This window comes from Kwoniella dendrophila, chromosome 4 (genome assembly GCF_036810415.1).
Source record: "Kwoniella dendrophila CBS 6074 chromosome 4, complete sequence".
In the NCBI taxonomy this organism is placed as follows: Eukaryota; Fungi; Basidiomycota; class Tremellomycetes; order Tremellales; family Cryptococcaceae; genus Kwoniella; species Kwoniella dendrophila.
Genome location: NC_089479.1, coordinates 702,995 through 716,169, shown reverse-complemented (window position 1 = coordinate 716,169; position 13,175 = coordinate 702,995). Strand labels below are relative to the sequence as shown.

The 13,175-nt window shown below is 36.6% G+C and overlaps 5 protein-coding genes across 5 annotated transcripts; 4 read left to right on the top strand and 1 right to left on the bottom strand.

Moving 5' to 3' along the window:
- Positions 1-281: 281 nt before the first annotated feature.
- On the top strand, positions 282-3,287 carry L201_003396 (uncharacterized protein; the record flags this gene model as incomplete). The annotated part of the gene is made up of 4 exons (XM_066219151.1): positions 282-704; positions 788-1,156; positions 1,218-2,122; positions 2,183-3,287. The coding sequence occupies 4 exons, from the start codon at positions 282-284 to the stop codon at positions 3,285-3,287; spliced, it is 2,802 nt and encodes a 933-aa protein (XP_066075248.1).
- Positions 3,288-3,759: 472 nt separating this feature from the next.
- L201_003395 (uncharacterized protein) lies at positions 3,760-5,368 on the top strand (the record flags this gene model as incomplete). Its single annotated transcript, XM_066219150.1, has 6 exons — positions 3,760-3,873; positions 4,065-4,263; positions 4,384-4,473; positions 4,549-4,698; positions 4,802-5,208; positions 5,312-5,368. The coding sequence occupies 6 exons, from the start codon at positions 3,760-3,762 to the stop codon at positions 5,366-5,368; spliced, it is 1,017 nt and encodes a 338-aa protein (XP_066075247.1).
- A 476-nt stretch (positions 5,369-5,844) lies between these two features.
- On the top strand, positions 5,845-7,201 carry L201_003394 (uncharacterized protein; the record flags this gene model as incomplete). The annotated part of the gene is made up of 6 exons (XM_066219149.1): positions 5,845-5,875; positions 5,979-6,089; positions 6,218-6,470; positions 6,577-6,749; positions 6,879-7,011; positions 7,102-7,201. The coding sequence occupies 6 exons, from the start codon at positions 5,845-5,847 to the stop codon at positions 7,199-7,201; spliced, it is 801 nt and encodes a 266-aa protein (XP_066075246.1).
- A 205-nt stretch (positions 7,202-7,406) lies between these two features.
- On the bottom strand, positions 7,407-9,024 carry L201_003393 (uncharacterized protein; the record flags this gene model as incomplete). Its single annotated transcript, XM_066219148.1, has 6 exons — positions 7,407-7,569; positions 7,630-7,692; positions 7,792-7,872; positions 7,936-7,983; positions 8,059-8,738; positions 8,947-9,024. 6 exons carry the CDS (start codon positions 9,022-9,024, stop codon positions 7,407-7,409), a joined length of 1,113 nt encoding a protein of 370 aa, XP_066075245.1.
- A 352-nt stretch (positions 9,025-9,376) lies between these two features.
- Positions 9,377-11,153, top strand: L201_003392 (uncharacterized protein; the record flags this gene model as incomplete). The annotated part of the gene is made up of 8 exons (XM_066219147.1): positions 9,377-9,399; positions 9,459-9,640; positions 9,720-9,746; positions 9,877-10,062; positions 10,145-10,239; positions 10,315-10,361; positions 10,451-10,537; positions 10,619-11,153. The coding sequence occupies 8 exons, from the start codon at positions 9,377-9,379 to the stop codon at positions 11,151-11,153; spliced, it is 1,182 nt and encodes a 393-aa protein (XP_066075244.1).
- Between the last annotated feature and the right edge of the window lie 2,022 nt (positions 11,154-13,175).

Below are 13,175 nucleotides of genomic sequence, written 5' to 3'. Positions count from 1 at the left end.
AACTCAGTCCTCACTATCGCAATCATGAATAAGGAGATTACCATCATCTCCGCAACCCGACTGCATGTCATGTTGTTGTGGAGACCCCTTCCTTGTGCAATTTATAGCAAAAAGTTCAAGAATGACATTGCAGTGTAAGGGGCCTATCGACTCAACACAATTATGATTGATGAATATCTGGTATCCCAAGCTAATCATCGAGATATCTCTTATACTCTTATATCCCAGACTACCCGATCGCAACTTTGAGCTCTTCTACCGATAACAGCAGGCTCGTCAAAATGTCTGGTGATAAACATCCAGAATCAGTACCTGCCTTGATGGAATCTTTGAGGCATTTACGAGATACGAATCCTAAAGCAGTACGAGCGAATGTACATATATATCCAGCATCATTATATGCTAATAATGGAGAATCATCATCATCATCCATATCTGTATCAGCAGAAGGAAGCGGATCAAATTCAAATAATCTGAGAGATAGAAAGATAACAAGTTGGAAAATGACTGAACATATGTATTTCAATGCACAAAATCCTTTTCCAACTTTAGCAAGAGGTCTGTTTACGGAAGAAGTTCAAGATGAAGATGCGTTACCTAATGAAATCAGTAGTTCAGGTGAAAACTGTCAAAGACCAAAAGATAGAATAGTAGCTAGAGGTTATGATAAATTCTTCAATATCGATGAAGTCGAATGGACCAATGTGAGTCAGCGATTGAAAGGTTGATCTATCTTTCTTTACGATGTTAACGAAGAGTTTAAAGCTGAAAGTTTACACTTTAACAGTGGTCTGCAATGGAAAATCACACAGAACCTCCATATCACCTTACCTTAAAATCAAATGGATGTCTCATATTGATATCTGCCTTATCCCCCTCACATTTGATAGTAGCCTCAAAACACTCTTTGGGGACGACGACCGAAGCTCAAGAACAGGAAGCTACAAACGAGATATCAAAGTTAACGCTGAAGGATATACCAAGTCAAAAAGAAGTTAAAGAGAATGCCAAAGCTGAGAAGGAAGAACATGCGGAAGCTAAAGCTCATGCTGCTGTTGGTCGAGAATGGGTCACAAGAACATTGAAGGCTAAAGGCAAGACTGAAGCTGAATTGGCCCAGAAGCTATGGGATGGTAATATGACTGCTGTGCTAGAGGTGAGATTGTCTTGATATATCGACATGAAAGGATGATAGCTGAATGTACGCTTATGGACAGCTGTGCGATGATTCCTTCGAAGAGCATGTTATAGCTACGCCAGTGCATTGGACAGGTCTTCATCTACACGGATTGAACCACAACACACCTCATTTTTCAACGTCCGCTCCTAGTGAAGTCAAAGCATTTGCAGAGGAATTTGGATTTATACAAACTAAATATGTTGAACTTCAAACTTTAGACGAAGTTAAGAGTTTTACAAATGAAGTAGCTAAAACTGGATCTTGGGAAGGGGATATGATAGAAGGTTTTGTTGTTAGATGTAAAGTCAAATCACATTCACAATTAATTGAAGATGAGAAGCAAAAATTGGGCAAACCACCTTATAAAGAAGGATCACCATTTTTCTTTAAAGTTAAATTTGATGAACCATATTTACTTTATAGACAATTTCGTGAAATTACTAGAGTAATGTTACCTTTATTAGATAAAAGTGAACCTGAAGATATTACAACGATATGGAAAAAAGTTAGATCAAAAACGAAAAGACCTGAAATTGGAGTTTATGCAGAATGGGTAGGTAAAATGTTAAGAATTGAACCTAAATCATTTGAAAATTATGATAAAGGTGTTGTAAGAGTAAGAGAAAGATTTTTACAATGGATTGAAAATGATGAACAAGGTAAACAAAAATGGGATGATGCAAGATTAGGTAAATCAAAGAAATTCACACCAGAAAATAATAGTAATAATAAACAAAGTAAAGATGGTTTACCTAAAAAATGGTTACTTGTTCCAATGGCTGTTCCAGGTTGTGGTAAAACCCTTATAGGTGTAGCTTTATCAAAATTATTTGGATTTGGTCATACCCAAAGTGACGATGTTACTACTAAACGTACAGCTCCAACTTTTATCAAGAATATCACAGGTCTACTGCAAAAAGAGGATATCGTCTATGCTGATAGGTATGTTGATTTCTGAGTGAAATTCGTTAATAAGCTGGCTAACTCATGCGGCCTATATAGGAATAATCATATACCGAAGCATTACGAAGAGCTTGCCGCAATCGCTTCATCAAAGGCAATGCAGAAATATGATCTCCGATTGATTGGGATTGTATGGGATATATCATCGCAACCGTATCATAGATTACTACGAATATGCTCTGAGAGAGTTGTATCAAGAGGTGATAATCATCAAACACTGAGACCTGATCCAACTGTAGATGCAGAACATGAAGCTGTTGTAGGACAATTTTTAAGAAATTTCACTTCACCTGATCCTGAATTATTCGAAAGTTTGATTGATGTAAAAGTTGTTGATTCACCGAAACAAGTATTAGATAAAATCGTTAATGGTTTAAATCAAATTATAGGTTTACCTAAACCAACTGAAGAGAAAATTGATAAATCATTAGATGAAGCTGTAGAATACAGAATTACGACACCGTATCATGCTATAGCAAAAGTTGGTAAACCAATAAGATATTTCGGTTTAGCTCCTGAAATTGATTTGAATCAAATTGTTGAGAATATATTGTTTTCATCTTTTTCAATATCGGAACTAGATAAAGAATTAATCAATTCAGCTAGAGAAACATTTGAAGAGATTAAATCACATAATAGAATCACATTAAAACCACATGTAACTTTATCACACGAGAAAAACGTTGCTGAAGAAGCTGAAATTTTAGATTCAAAAGAAGGGCCACAAAAGAAATTATGGGATACATGTAGGAAATTAGCAGAAATGAAGTATTCAACATTATTTGAATTTGATCTAACACATTTAATTTGGGATGAAAGGATCATGACTTTAGCTATAAATAATTTTAAGCCTATAAAGGATCAAAATGATAATACCTCTAAAAAAGAAGATGTAGTTGATTTGGATAGTGTTTTACCTGAAGATACAAGAGAAGTACTACATATTACTGTTGGAACTAAATCTGAAGAAATACAAGCCTTTGAATCTAGAGGACTGATGAAAGTTTTGCGCGAACATGAGAAGAGTGCAGATCCAAATCAGATTTTTGGTGAAAGTGATGAGATCGTTGAGGGAGGTGGCAAGGTTAAATGGACCAAGATTGATAATATGAAAGGGGAAGGAAGGGTCAAGGGGATGTATTAGGCGGATAGTGAAATTCGTTCTCGACAAGAACATACAGACACGAGAAAAGGAGAACTAGCGTTAGAACTTCAGTAATCAGCCATTCGCAACCAGGCTGGTCTCATGGAGTAGAATGGGTCACAAGGTGTGCATTTTCGATATACCCAGCAATTATATATTATAAACCCCCTTCATGTATTTTGTGTATTTATCTTACCATTATTGATGCTCTTTTATTCTTTTGTTTGATTATATATCCGCTCGAGGTGTATTCGGAGATGACCGCTTCTTCGCTATGAAATGACGTGACGTGATCGAAACAGCAACAAGCGAAACCCACTAATTGCATTCCGCCGGGTCATGCTGACCATTCTAACCGTAAGATGAAGACAAGCATTCCTTGGAAATATCGATTATGTATTCTGTTTGTCGAGATAGCGATAACGAGCATATAGATATTCCATATTCCACAATCTAGCAAGTCCAATACAAGATGAGATTCCCAGCTATCAGTAAAATCGCTCTCGCCAAAAGGGGTTTACATACCTCGAGTATCGCTAGAGTTCCGCTATTGATTTCACCTAAAGAATATCAATCACTTCCCAAGGTATGTTAGAGCGACTTCCGTCATAAGGTTTCCTTGGAATATATCAAATAAGGCGTCATTTCACCCCTTTAAAGCTTCTCCAATCTTCTCCTTGTCCCGTATATGAGATATCATATCGCTTTGTCGGGTTTCAGAATCAATGAATACTATGCTGATGTAATGGACTGTGTTCCGGTCTTTGTTGGTATTAGGAAACAACCAGACCATTAGACGTATCATGGCACATGCCAAATTCCAAAAGATCAGCTACGGCAGAATTCTTATCGGGACCAAGATTACCAAACGCTAAAAGATTCGATTTAGATGAAGTTGCTGCTTTAGACTTGACAGAAAATCCATTGAGTTTAACTCATATGTTACCCAAACCTGAGAGGTTTGTCGAAGAAGCTCGTAAGTGGTTTTCTTCTAAGCTCTTTTTGTGGTAATTTGGATCATCAAGAAGGGATATGCGTGAATAGTCAAGTTGGAGATCTCTTAGCTAATAGATGGTTATCCTTTGAATGAGAACAGGTAAACTCGGTATAAGGAATGATGATCATGTTGTATTATACGATACGATAGGTGTATTTTCTAGTCCTAGAGCTTTATATACATTCAAGGGTGAGTGGCATTCTATTTTTTCCCCTGATAGAAGTCAAAGGTCCTGATATTGATGCATCTTAAACATTATATTAGCTTTTGGACACGAGAACGTTTCTGTCCTTGATGGTGGTCTACCAAGATGGATTGAAGAAGGTTATGATGCTGAAAATGGTGAAGTCAAACCTATTCTGAAAGAAAGTCAATATAGATTACCTGAGAGCTGGAAAGAAGACTGGGTTAGATGTGAGTGTTGTCCATCCGCGACCAGTCGTCTTCCATTTAAAGCTCCACATTTTACGCAATAGCTGATCAATTACAATGTTATCATTGATCATTGCAAAAATAGCATACGAACAGATCGTTTCTAACTCTGAAAAATCAATTGATGATCCAACTTCTGAAATAGTATTAGATCATAGACCTTTAGGTAGATTTACTGGTGAACAAAATGAACCTAGACCTGGATTATCTTCTGGACATATACCAAATTCATTACCTTTACCATTTTCAAATTATTTAAATCAATCAACTGATTCAATACCTTATTCTACATTTAAATCAATTGAAGAATTACAAAAAGTTTTTGAAAATAATTTAGGTGGTAAAGATGAATTATTAAAATTAATTTTAAATCAAAAAGGTGTTATATTCTCTTGTGGCTCAGGTATGACTGCTGCTATAGGTTGGTTAGCAAATGAATTGTTAAAAGAAAAACATCAAGGTAAAGGTATGAAAACTTCTATTTATGATGAGGTGAGTCAAATATTATCATTATCTTTGCTCATTCAGTCTAGGATCAGAACTTGTAATGATATGCTGACGATAACCACGATCTTCGTTCCTGAATACCAAATAGTCATGGACCGGATACGCATTAAGACAAGAAAGTAAGATCGTCAAAGGAAACGCTTAATGCTGTGACATTAACTAAACACGGTGAAGTAGAGACGGTTAGAAGGACATTCAACACTCATTTAGGAAAGAGGTTCGTTATGTATATATATGCATACAGTAGTACTCGAAGAAAAAAAAATCGGCACGTTGAGATTTATCCATATTATACTGATGCCATGACATGTGCTGCTAACGCAGATTCACTGTATGTTCTCAACGTTCCAATGTATATCAGTACTTGCAGTAGTTCCTTTCATGAGTTACATTCAAGGACAATCAACCTTTGAAAAATGAAAGGAGGTATCTAATTGAGACTGACAAGAATAAGTGCCGGTAAAATCATTCAATGCTTAACGCCATCCTAACAGCATTATACTTTTCCAGATCTTTCTTGTTTTTCTCTCATTTACCAATCCATTTCTTTCAATCTACTACTTTCAATTCTTTCTCGCGAATTTAAGATAAATATAACCTCTCTGGTAGAGATTCTACAGCATGTTTAGATTTTTTACCATCCTCGCTATATGTAAGTTTTTAGTGGCACTCTGACTGCTATGTATTCAGGTTATTCACTTAGCCCCCTTTTCTAGTCTTCAGCATTTGTAGCTTGATAGCTCAATGCTGTACAGCATCACCAATTGACACGAACGTAAACCGTAGAAACGAACCACTTTCAAGGCGAGATGAAGGTAGACCGTTGTGGGGACCTGATGGACCTAAACCCGAAGATATCAAGAAAGGTATGTGTTTCACTGACGACTTTCCAAATGTGGACGGTCGAAATGCCTGCTGTGATATTTGATTACAACGCTGATTTCTGGCTATAACTAACTTTAATCCTCTTATCTTTGATAACCTACAAATTTAGATGGTCTCGAAGACGATTGGTTCTTGACAGGAGCGGCGGCAATAGCCAATACCAAAGGATCTTCAATAATACAAGATATATTCACGTTAGAGGAAAAACCAGGAACTGAAAAGATTGAATCTGTCATAATCAGTTTATATAGTATTAAAGGTATCAACACGGCTGAAAAAGATGGCGTTGCACCTGAACCTCAAAAACAATCTGTTAAATTCACTGATGTAACAGATAAATTCAGTGGATCGAATGATCATTGGTAAGTTGCTTGTGGTTGATTGATCCTATATTTCTACATTGCCTTTAATGAATCTCAATATCATGTCGATCAATTGTTGATAATACCTCATTTGGATATACTTTAGGTGGATAGCAGCTTTAGAATATGCAGCTATGCAAACTGGAGGTGATAGTCATATAAAATCTGATGGATTCAAAAAACAAGGTGGACCTTTAGAAGCTTGGTTAATGATTACAGGTAAACATCTTATTGAGAGTAAAATTGATAGGAAAAAACAAGATTGGCAAACTGAACTATGTAAGTAACGTTGATAGATCAAACACATTTTTAAGAGAATTCAGTACTTGTACGACGAAACATAGCATACAGTAGTGCACGCCTGTACTGGGAGACTTCTTTGACTTTACTAATCTATATCTGGAGTAGGGGAACCAATTTCGAAAGTACCAGAGAACTACTATATGTGTATTAAATCAGTTTCAAATCCTACTGATAAAATCAAAGACTCAATAACATCAGATACATGGTATGCTGTATTAGGTCATGACAATGACGAGATGTAAGTAATTTGTATGGTTTCAAATTCTTTTTCTTAGCTGGTTGATCAACAAAAACAAACTGATAACTTTAATCAACTTATACTGTATAGAGTGACTTTGTTTGATGTGAAGAAAGGCGCAGATTTTAAACTTCCCTTTCAAGATTTAAAAGATAATGTTGGATGGATAGTGATACCGAAGGAGAATTAGATTTATTTCAGCTTTGGAGCATAAATTTCAGCTATAGTCACGAGTCTTATGTGTTGTATGCATACTGCGATTATGGTGCATCTACTGAGTTCACTTCCGTCTCTAAAGAGTCAAATAATTCATATCCTAGTCTAGCCAATCCAAACAGTCATTTGCACAAAATTGTATTCGAGTGATTGTAAACTTTTAACAACATTCTAACATGTTAAAGTCTCTTCAGGATAGCTTCAGTTACATCAGTGGTAGATGATTTACCACCTAAATCAGGTGTAAGATATTGACCTTCTTCTAAAACTGCGTCTACAGCTGCGTTGATTCTTGATGCTGGTTCAACGTATCCTAATGAAGATAAAAGGAGAGCAGCGGATCTAAGAGATATATTTTAGCTTAGCTGCGATTCAGATCACTTTGGCCTCTTTCACACTGACCGAATTGATGCTATTGGGTTAGCAATGTTTTGACCTTCAATATCAGGAGCTGAACCGTGAACACTATTTAAATTGTTCGTTATTAGCTTTATCTCGCATATACCCGAATGCCAAATCACAATAGGTTATGAGATGATTAGGAGACCAAGTAAATCCACTCACGGTTCACCCATAACGAAGTTGTCACCCGCGTTGATAGATGGTACTAAACCTAATGAACCGACAAGAGCAGCGGCACCGTCACTGAAACAGATACAATATTAGTCAAACCTCGTCCAGAATTTTTATAAAAAATAAAATGCTCACGAGATGATATCACCGTAAAGGTTAGGAGCTACAGCTACATCGAAAATCCTATTTGACACGCGGGCAAGTTAGGCAAACGTCCCTAAAATACGTGATATGATATATAGGAAATGTTAAACTCACTCAGGTTCTCTGAACATTCTGTAAACCATTGAATCAACTAATTGTTCTTCCATTTTAATTGAATCATATCTATTCGTAGATTCTTTAACTGATCTTACAGATTCTCTAAATAAACCATCTGTTATACTTAATACATTTGATTTATGTACTATAGTGACTTTTGGTTGACCATTCCACCAAACAGATTTACCTTGAGATTTAGCTTGTTCTCTTTCTTTACCTCTTCTTAAAGCAATTTCAAAAGCCATTTTACCTATTCTTGAAGAAGCTGTTGAAGTAATTTGTCTTGTTGCTAAAGCAATTTTTGATCCATCTGAATTTGTTTTAATTTCTTCTTTTTTAATATATAAACATTCAGTATTTTCTCTAACAATTACCATATCACATTGATGATATGAAGATTGATTTGGAATTTTAACTGATGATACTGGTCTAACATTTGCATATAAATCTAAATGTTTTCTTAATGCTACTATAGGTGAAGAATATCCTTCAACTTTATGTGAAGGTGATGAAACTGATCCAAACATTGCTGCATCACATTCTTCTTTTAAAATTTTAATTGTTTCTTCAGGTAAAGCTTTTCCATTTCTTTGAAATTCTTCCCATCCTGCTTGTAATGGTATAAATGTTGTTTTTGGTATAGATGATCCTAAAGCTTCTAAAACTCTTTGAGCGGCCTGAAATCATTGGTAGTCATAGTAGTCAGCCAATGTTCGATCAACGTCTACAATCTCGAGATATAGATAACGATAAGATAAGGATGAGAGAAGAATAACAGGCATATTGACAAAGGTGCTCTAGCGAGATTCCCAAAGGGATTCAAGGCTTTTATACGCGCTTATACAGAAATAGAGGATTATAGCAACTCCAAAATTCAACACTTACAGGTAAAACCTCTTTACCGATACCATCAGCAGGGATCATACCCAATTTGAGAGCGGTTCTTTTGATAGCTGAAGCCATTTTGACAGATGTTGACCTTGATTAGATTATCTTTGGAGGAGGACGAAGATAAAGTAGATATCAATCGGTATATATGTTGAAAGATAAACAGTCTATCCGCTTTGTATATACAATACCAGCTCTCGACTCAGGTAGGATATACAGATCTGCTGTAATGGGTTTACCCAAAAAGTCGAATTTCGAGATTAAGGGGTTTTTTATATTGAAATTTCGGGCTTAGACGGTTGACTTCGGCCGGATAAACCGTAAGATTGTACCATAGAGTAGCTTCGCCAAAAGTGGAGGATGTTCATTCAACATTTTCAACATTTTCTTTTCAATATAATACTCACGGCGAGCCAATCTATACATGATGGAGGACGAAGAACCACCTCGGTGAGTGCACATATTCTGAGAGTACAACCGTCTCATTCAGCTGCTTACCGAGAGCTCAGATTACTGGAGGTCTCCTCACCAGAACCAGAAGCAGGACCATCAACTTCTTCTAAAGATCAATATGATAGACCTAAAATACCTTTAACGCTATTGACGGGATATTTAGGTGCTGGTAAATCGACCTTGTTAGACTACATACTGAAAGAAGAACATGGATATAAGATAGCTGTCTGTATGAATGGTGCGTTGTTTGATTATTGCATGATATAGAAGACCGTCAACTTTCAGACAGTCTGCTGATAATAAGCACGAAATTTCAGATTTCGGCGATACAACAGATATCGAAGGTACGTTCAGCGATTTCTCATTTGAATCTTCTAGTCAGATCTCCCTTGAAAGACCCCTAGCAGTACTAGCTTAAACTCAAACTGCTCTGTAGTCCCATAATATGCATTAACCTTTTTCTTGTCATTATAGCCAAATCATTAACATTATCTGACCCAAATTCCCAACAAACGACAACCGAATTTTTATCTTTACCTAATGGATGTTTATGTTGTTCTTTTAAAGATATGGGGATAGCAGCAATCGAAGAGATGGTAGCTAATGCCCCGGGAGGTATAGATTGGGTTATGGTAGAATTGACTGGTGTTGCTGATCCAGGTGAGTAAACGATTAATCGTGTCCGAGTTATTTAATTGTCGCGTTTTCGTTCACTGACACAGCCGTGCTCGACATTGTGCAGGTCCGATCGTCCGATCATTCTGGGCAAACGAAGAAATGGGCGATTTGATCCTTGATGGAGTGGTCTGTGTAGTAGATAGCAGGAATGTCCAAAAAGTGAGTCAGCATGTCATATAATTGCCACAAATTCGATATAATAGCTCATGTGATGTGATCCTGGTAATGCTATAGCAACTTGCTGAACAAAGGGATGGGGACGAGATCAACGAGTGCCAGAAGTAAGTGAATCTCGTGCACCGAGTTATGTTTTGTACTTCAGAATGGTACTTGAGTTCTAAACACTAATATAATGCTGTTATCATTACAGGCAAGTAGCATGTGCAGATGTGATACTGCTGAACAAGCTCGACTTGGTCACAAAAGACCAGATGAAAGAGGTTGAATCGACTATACGGTATGTATCATTTCATAGACGGAAAATTATATAGACCTATTGGTTCTTTCCTTCACATAGCAAGCTGACCGTGTTTATTAGTACAATCAATCCTACTCTAAAAGTGCACCACACAACGCATTCCCGAATGCCTTTATCTGATTTATTCAACTTGAGAGCATTTTCAGATCCTACAGCAATTACATCTGCTCAACAACAAGATGATGATCACGTGAATGAACATAAGCATGATGGTGAAGAATGTTCACATCCATCACACATCAAAACAGAATCTCATACAAATGGAATAAAAACAGTTTTAATACCGTTACCCCTGTTGAACCAAGAACAATATCTGAGATTAAATGAATTTTTAGAATCGTTATTATGGGAATCTAAGATACTACCTTCAAAATCACCTTCGCCTGAAATACTTAGATCAAAAGGTTATATTCTACTGGAAGATGGTAGAGAATATGTCTTACAAGGTGTCGCTGATCTGTTTGAATTAAAAGAACTGCCTGATATTTCGAATCAAGCTGGAACGTCTGATGATAACAACGGAAAAGTTGTATTTATAGGTAAAGGCGTAGGTGAAGAGATCAAAAATGCTTTGATTGATTTTGTAGGCATATAACCTTCATAGGCATTGTGGTAGTATAGATAGATGAGGAACGAGCGTGATAACTTCTATGCATGATATGTAGCTTTAAAAGATTCTGTGATTTCTCTGACAACACTCGTGGTAAAGAAAAAGCTGACTCTACCATTCATCGTTATTGATGTATCCCCCAATACGCATGTCGACATCGATTCCCATTGACTGAGAATAGACCGCAAAAATGGGAAAGTCGAAAGTTAGAATACTTTATCCTACGGTCTAGCCAAGTAAAGATGAAGTTTTGTCAAATTGCGAACCTGAATAGATTTCGCAATCACCGTATTGTTCTAATATCATAAAGACTTTTTGAATGTAAGGTTACAATAACGTTCAGCCATAACTCGTAATCGATAATCACAGCTAATCGATCACCTCAAGATATATTTAACTCTAAAATTGTAAATCTTCTATTTTCGTCACCAAAAATATAATGCTCAGCTCTTTTACGTTAATTGAACTACTCAAAATTTTGATACCGTTCATTATGTTCCATATTTTTAAAGATGATCGACAGACATCAAACAACTCAGCTTTATAATCCAAAGAACAGCCATAAGACCTTCTACCCTACTAGGCTGATGAATGATCTGCATTTTACCGAATTCCTGTCCAAAGCATACACGACATTACAGAAAATACAGTATACCGAATACCGCTTTTTATTAAATCAGGTTTGATATGACAAAGGCATAGACGCGTGCAGCGCCATAATCAGTCTCTGACAAGAGCTGACCACAGCCAAAACCGTACTCTGAGATCACTGATGCATTTTTATTCACTACCTGTGTGCTGAAATAGTTCAAATGGTATTGATGAAATGGACCTATTATTCCTGGACCGTTAATGACAAGCATGACTGGGTAACATATGACTATACTCTTGAAGTTCATAACGATATAGCGCGAAATGCATATCAGTCTCCTTTACCAGAACGATGTGTATATGAGGAAATGTTTTGGCAAGCTAAGGATAAAATAGTCGACAAGGAACCAGGGTAAACAACCGACAAGGTGGAAGAACCACACACTAATCTGGAAGCATTCAGGGTTTAAAGTAGCTTTAATTTCCCAATACAATAGGCAATTAACAATTAAGCAAATAGGCAATAAAATAAATCCTCCTAACCGTTACCACCACTTCTAACCTTGATCAGCTCGGTATTGTTCCTTTTTTTTGTATGCTTTTGATATTGCATTGACAGGTCATTGACAATATTTCATATCTATAATACATCCATCTCACTACTATCATAGACAGCTTGAGGTTAAGATAGCACTTTGGACGTTAGAAGCAACGTAGGATATTTTAGATAGAAGGTCAAAGGAAGCAGAAATCAACATATCCGGATTCAAAGTTGAACCAGCCAACTAGTCAAGTAACTAATTCAAAGCACAATATATAAAGCACAAACCACATAATTCATACAACTACATAGCACGGACCTTCAGTGTGCACCATCCTATCAAAAATCTGAGTAGCGTACAATTAGAGAACTACTCTCATAGACTCTCGTAGAGGATTGATTGTAAAGGGTGGATGCATAAGCTGGATAGTCTAGTTGCGGTAAGTACAAGAAACGCATGTTCATCATTCTCGATGTTCGTATACATTGATTAGCTGATAAATGTGAAACATATTAGTCGTTTGTGTCCGAACATCTTAGTAGTAACATCATAATCATCTGAATTTCATTTTATCTCTCGAAGAAGTTAAGGTACCATCAATCACATACCACTTTACTTCACTACGACCATTGTTAAGAAGTAAGAACGCGTTGACCTTGGTTCTTGACCTGCAAGAGTCAGAAGAGTCCAACTGGAAGTAACAGGTGGTGTCATCCTACAGGCGGTTTAGATAACTGAGAAAGTGATACGAGAATAACGGGAAACGGGATATACTCTATTCTTAACGCCCAACAGAATCGTTCACCAACGGCTAGAGCTTGGATTTTAGATAGTGTCAAGATATACACACGAACTTGACAATCTTATCTTACCC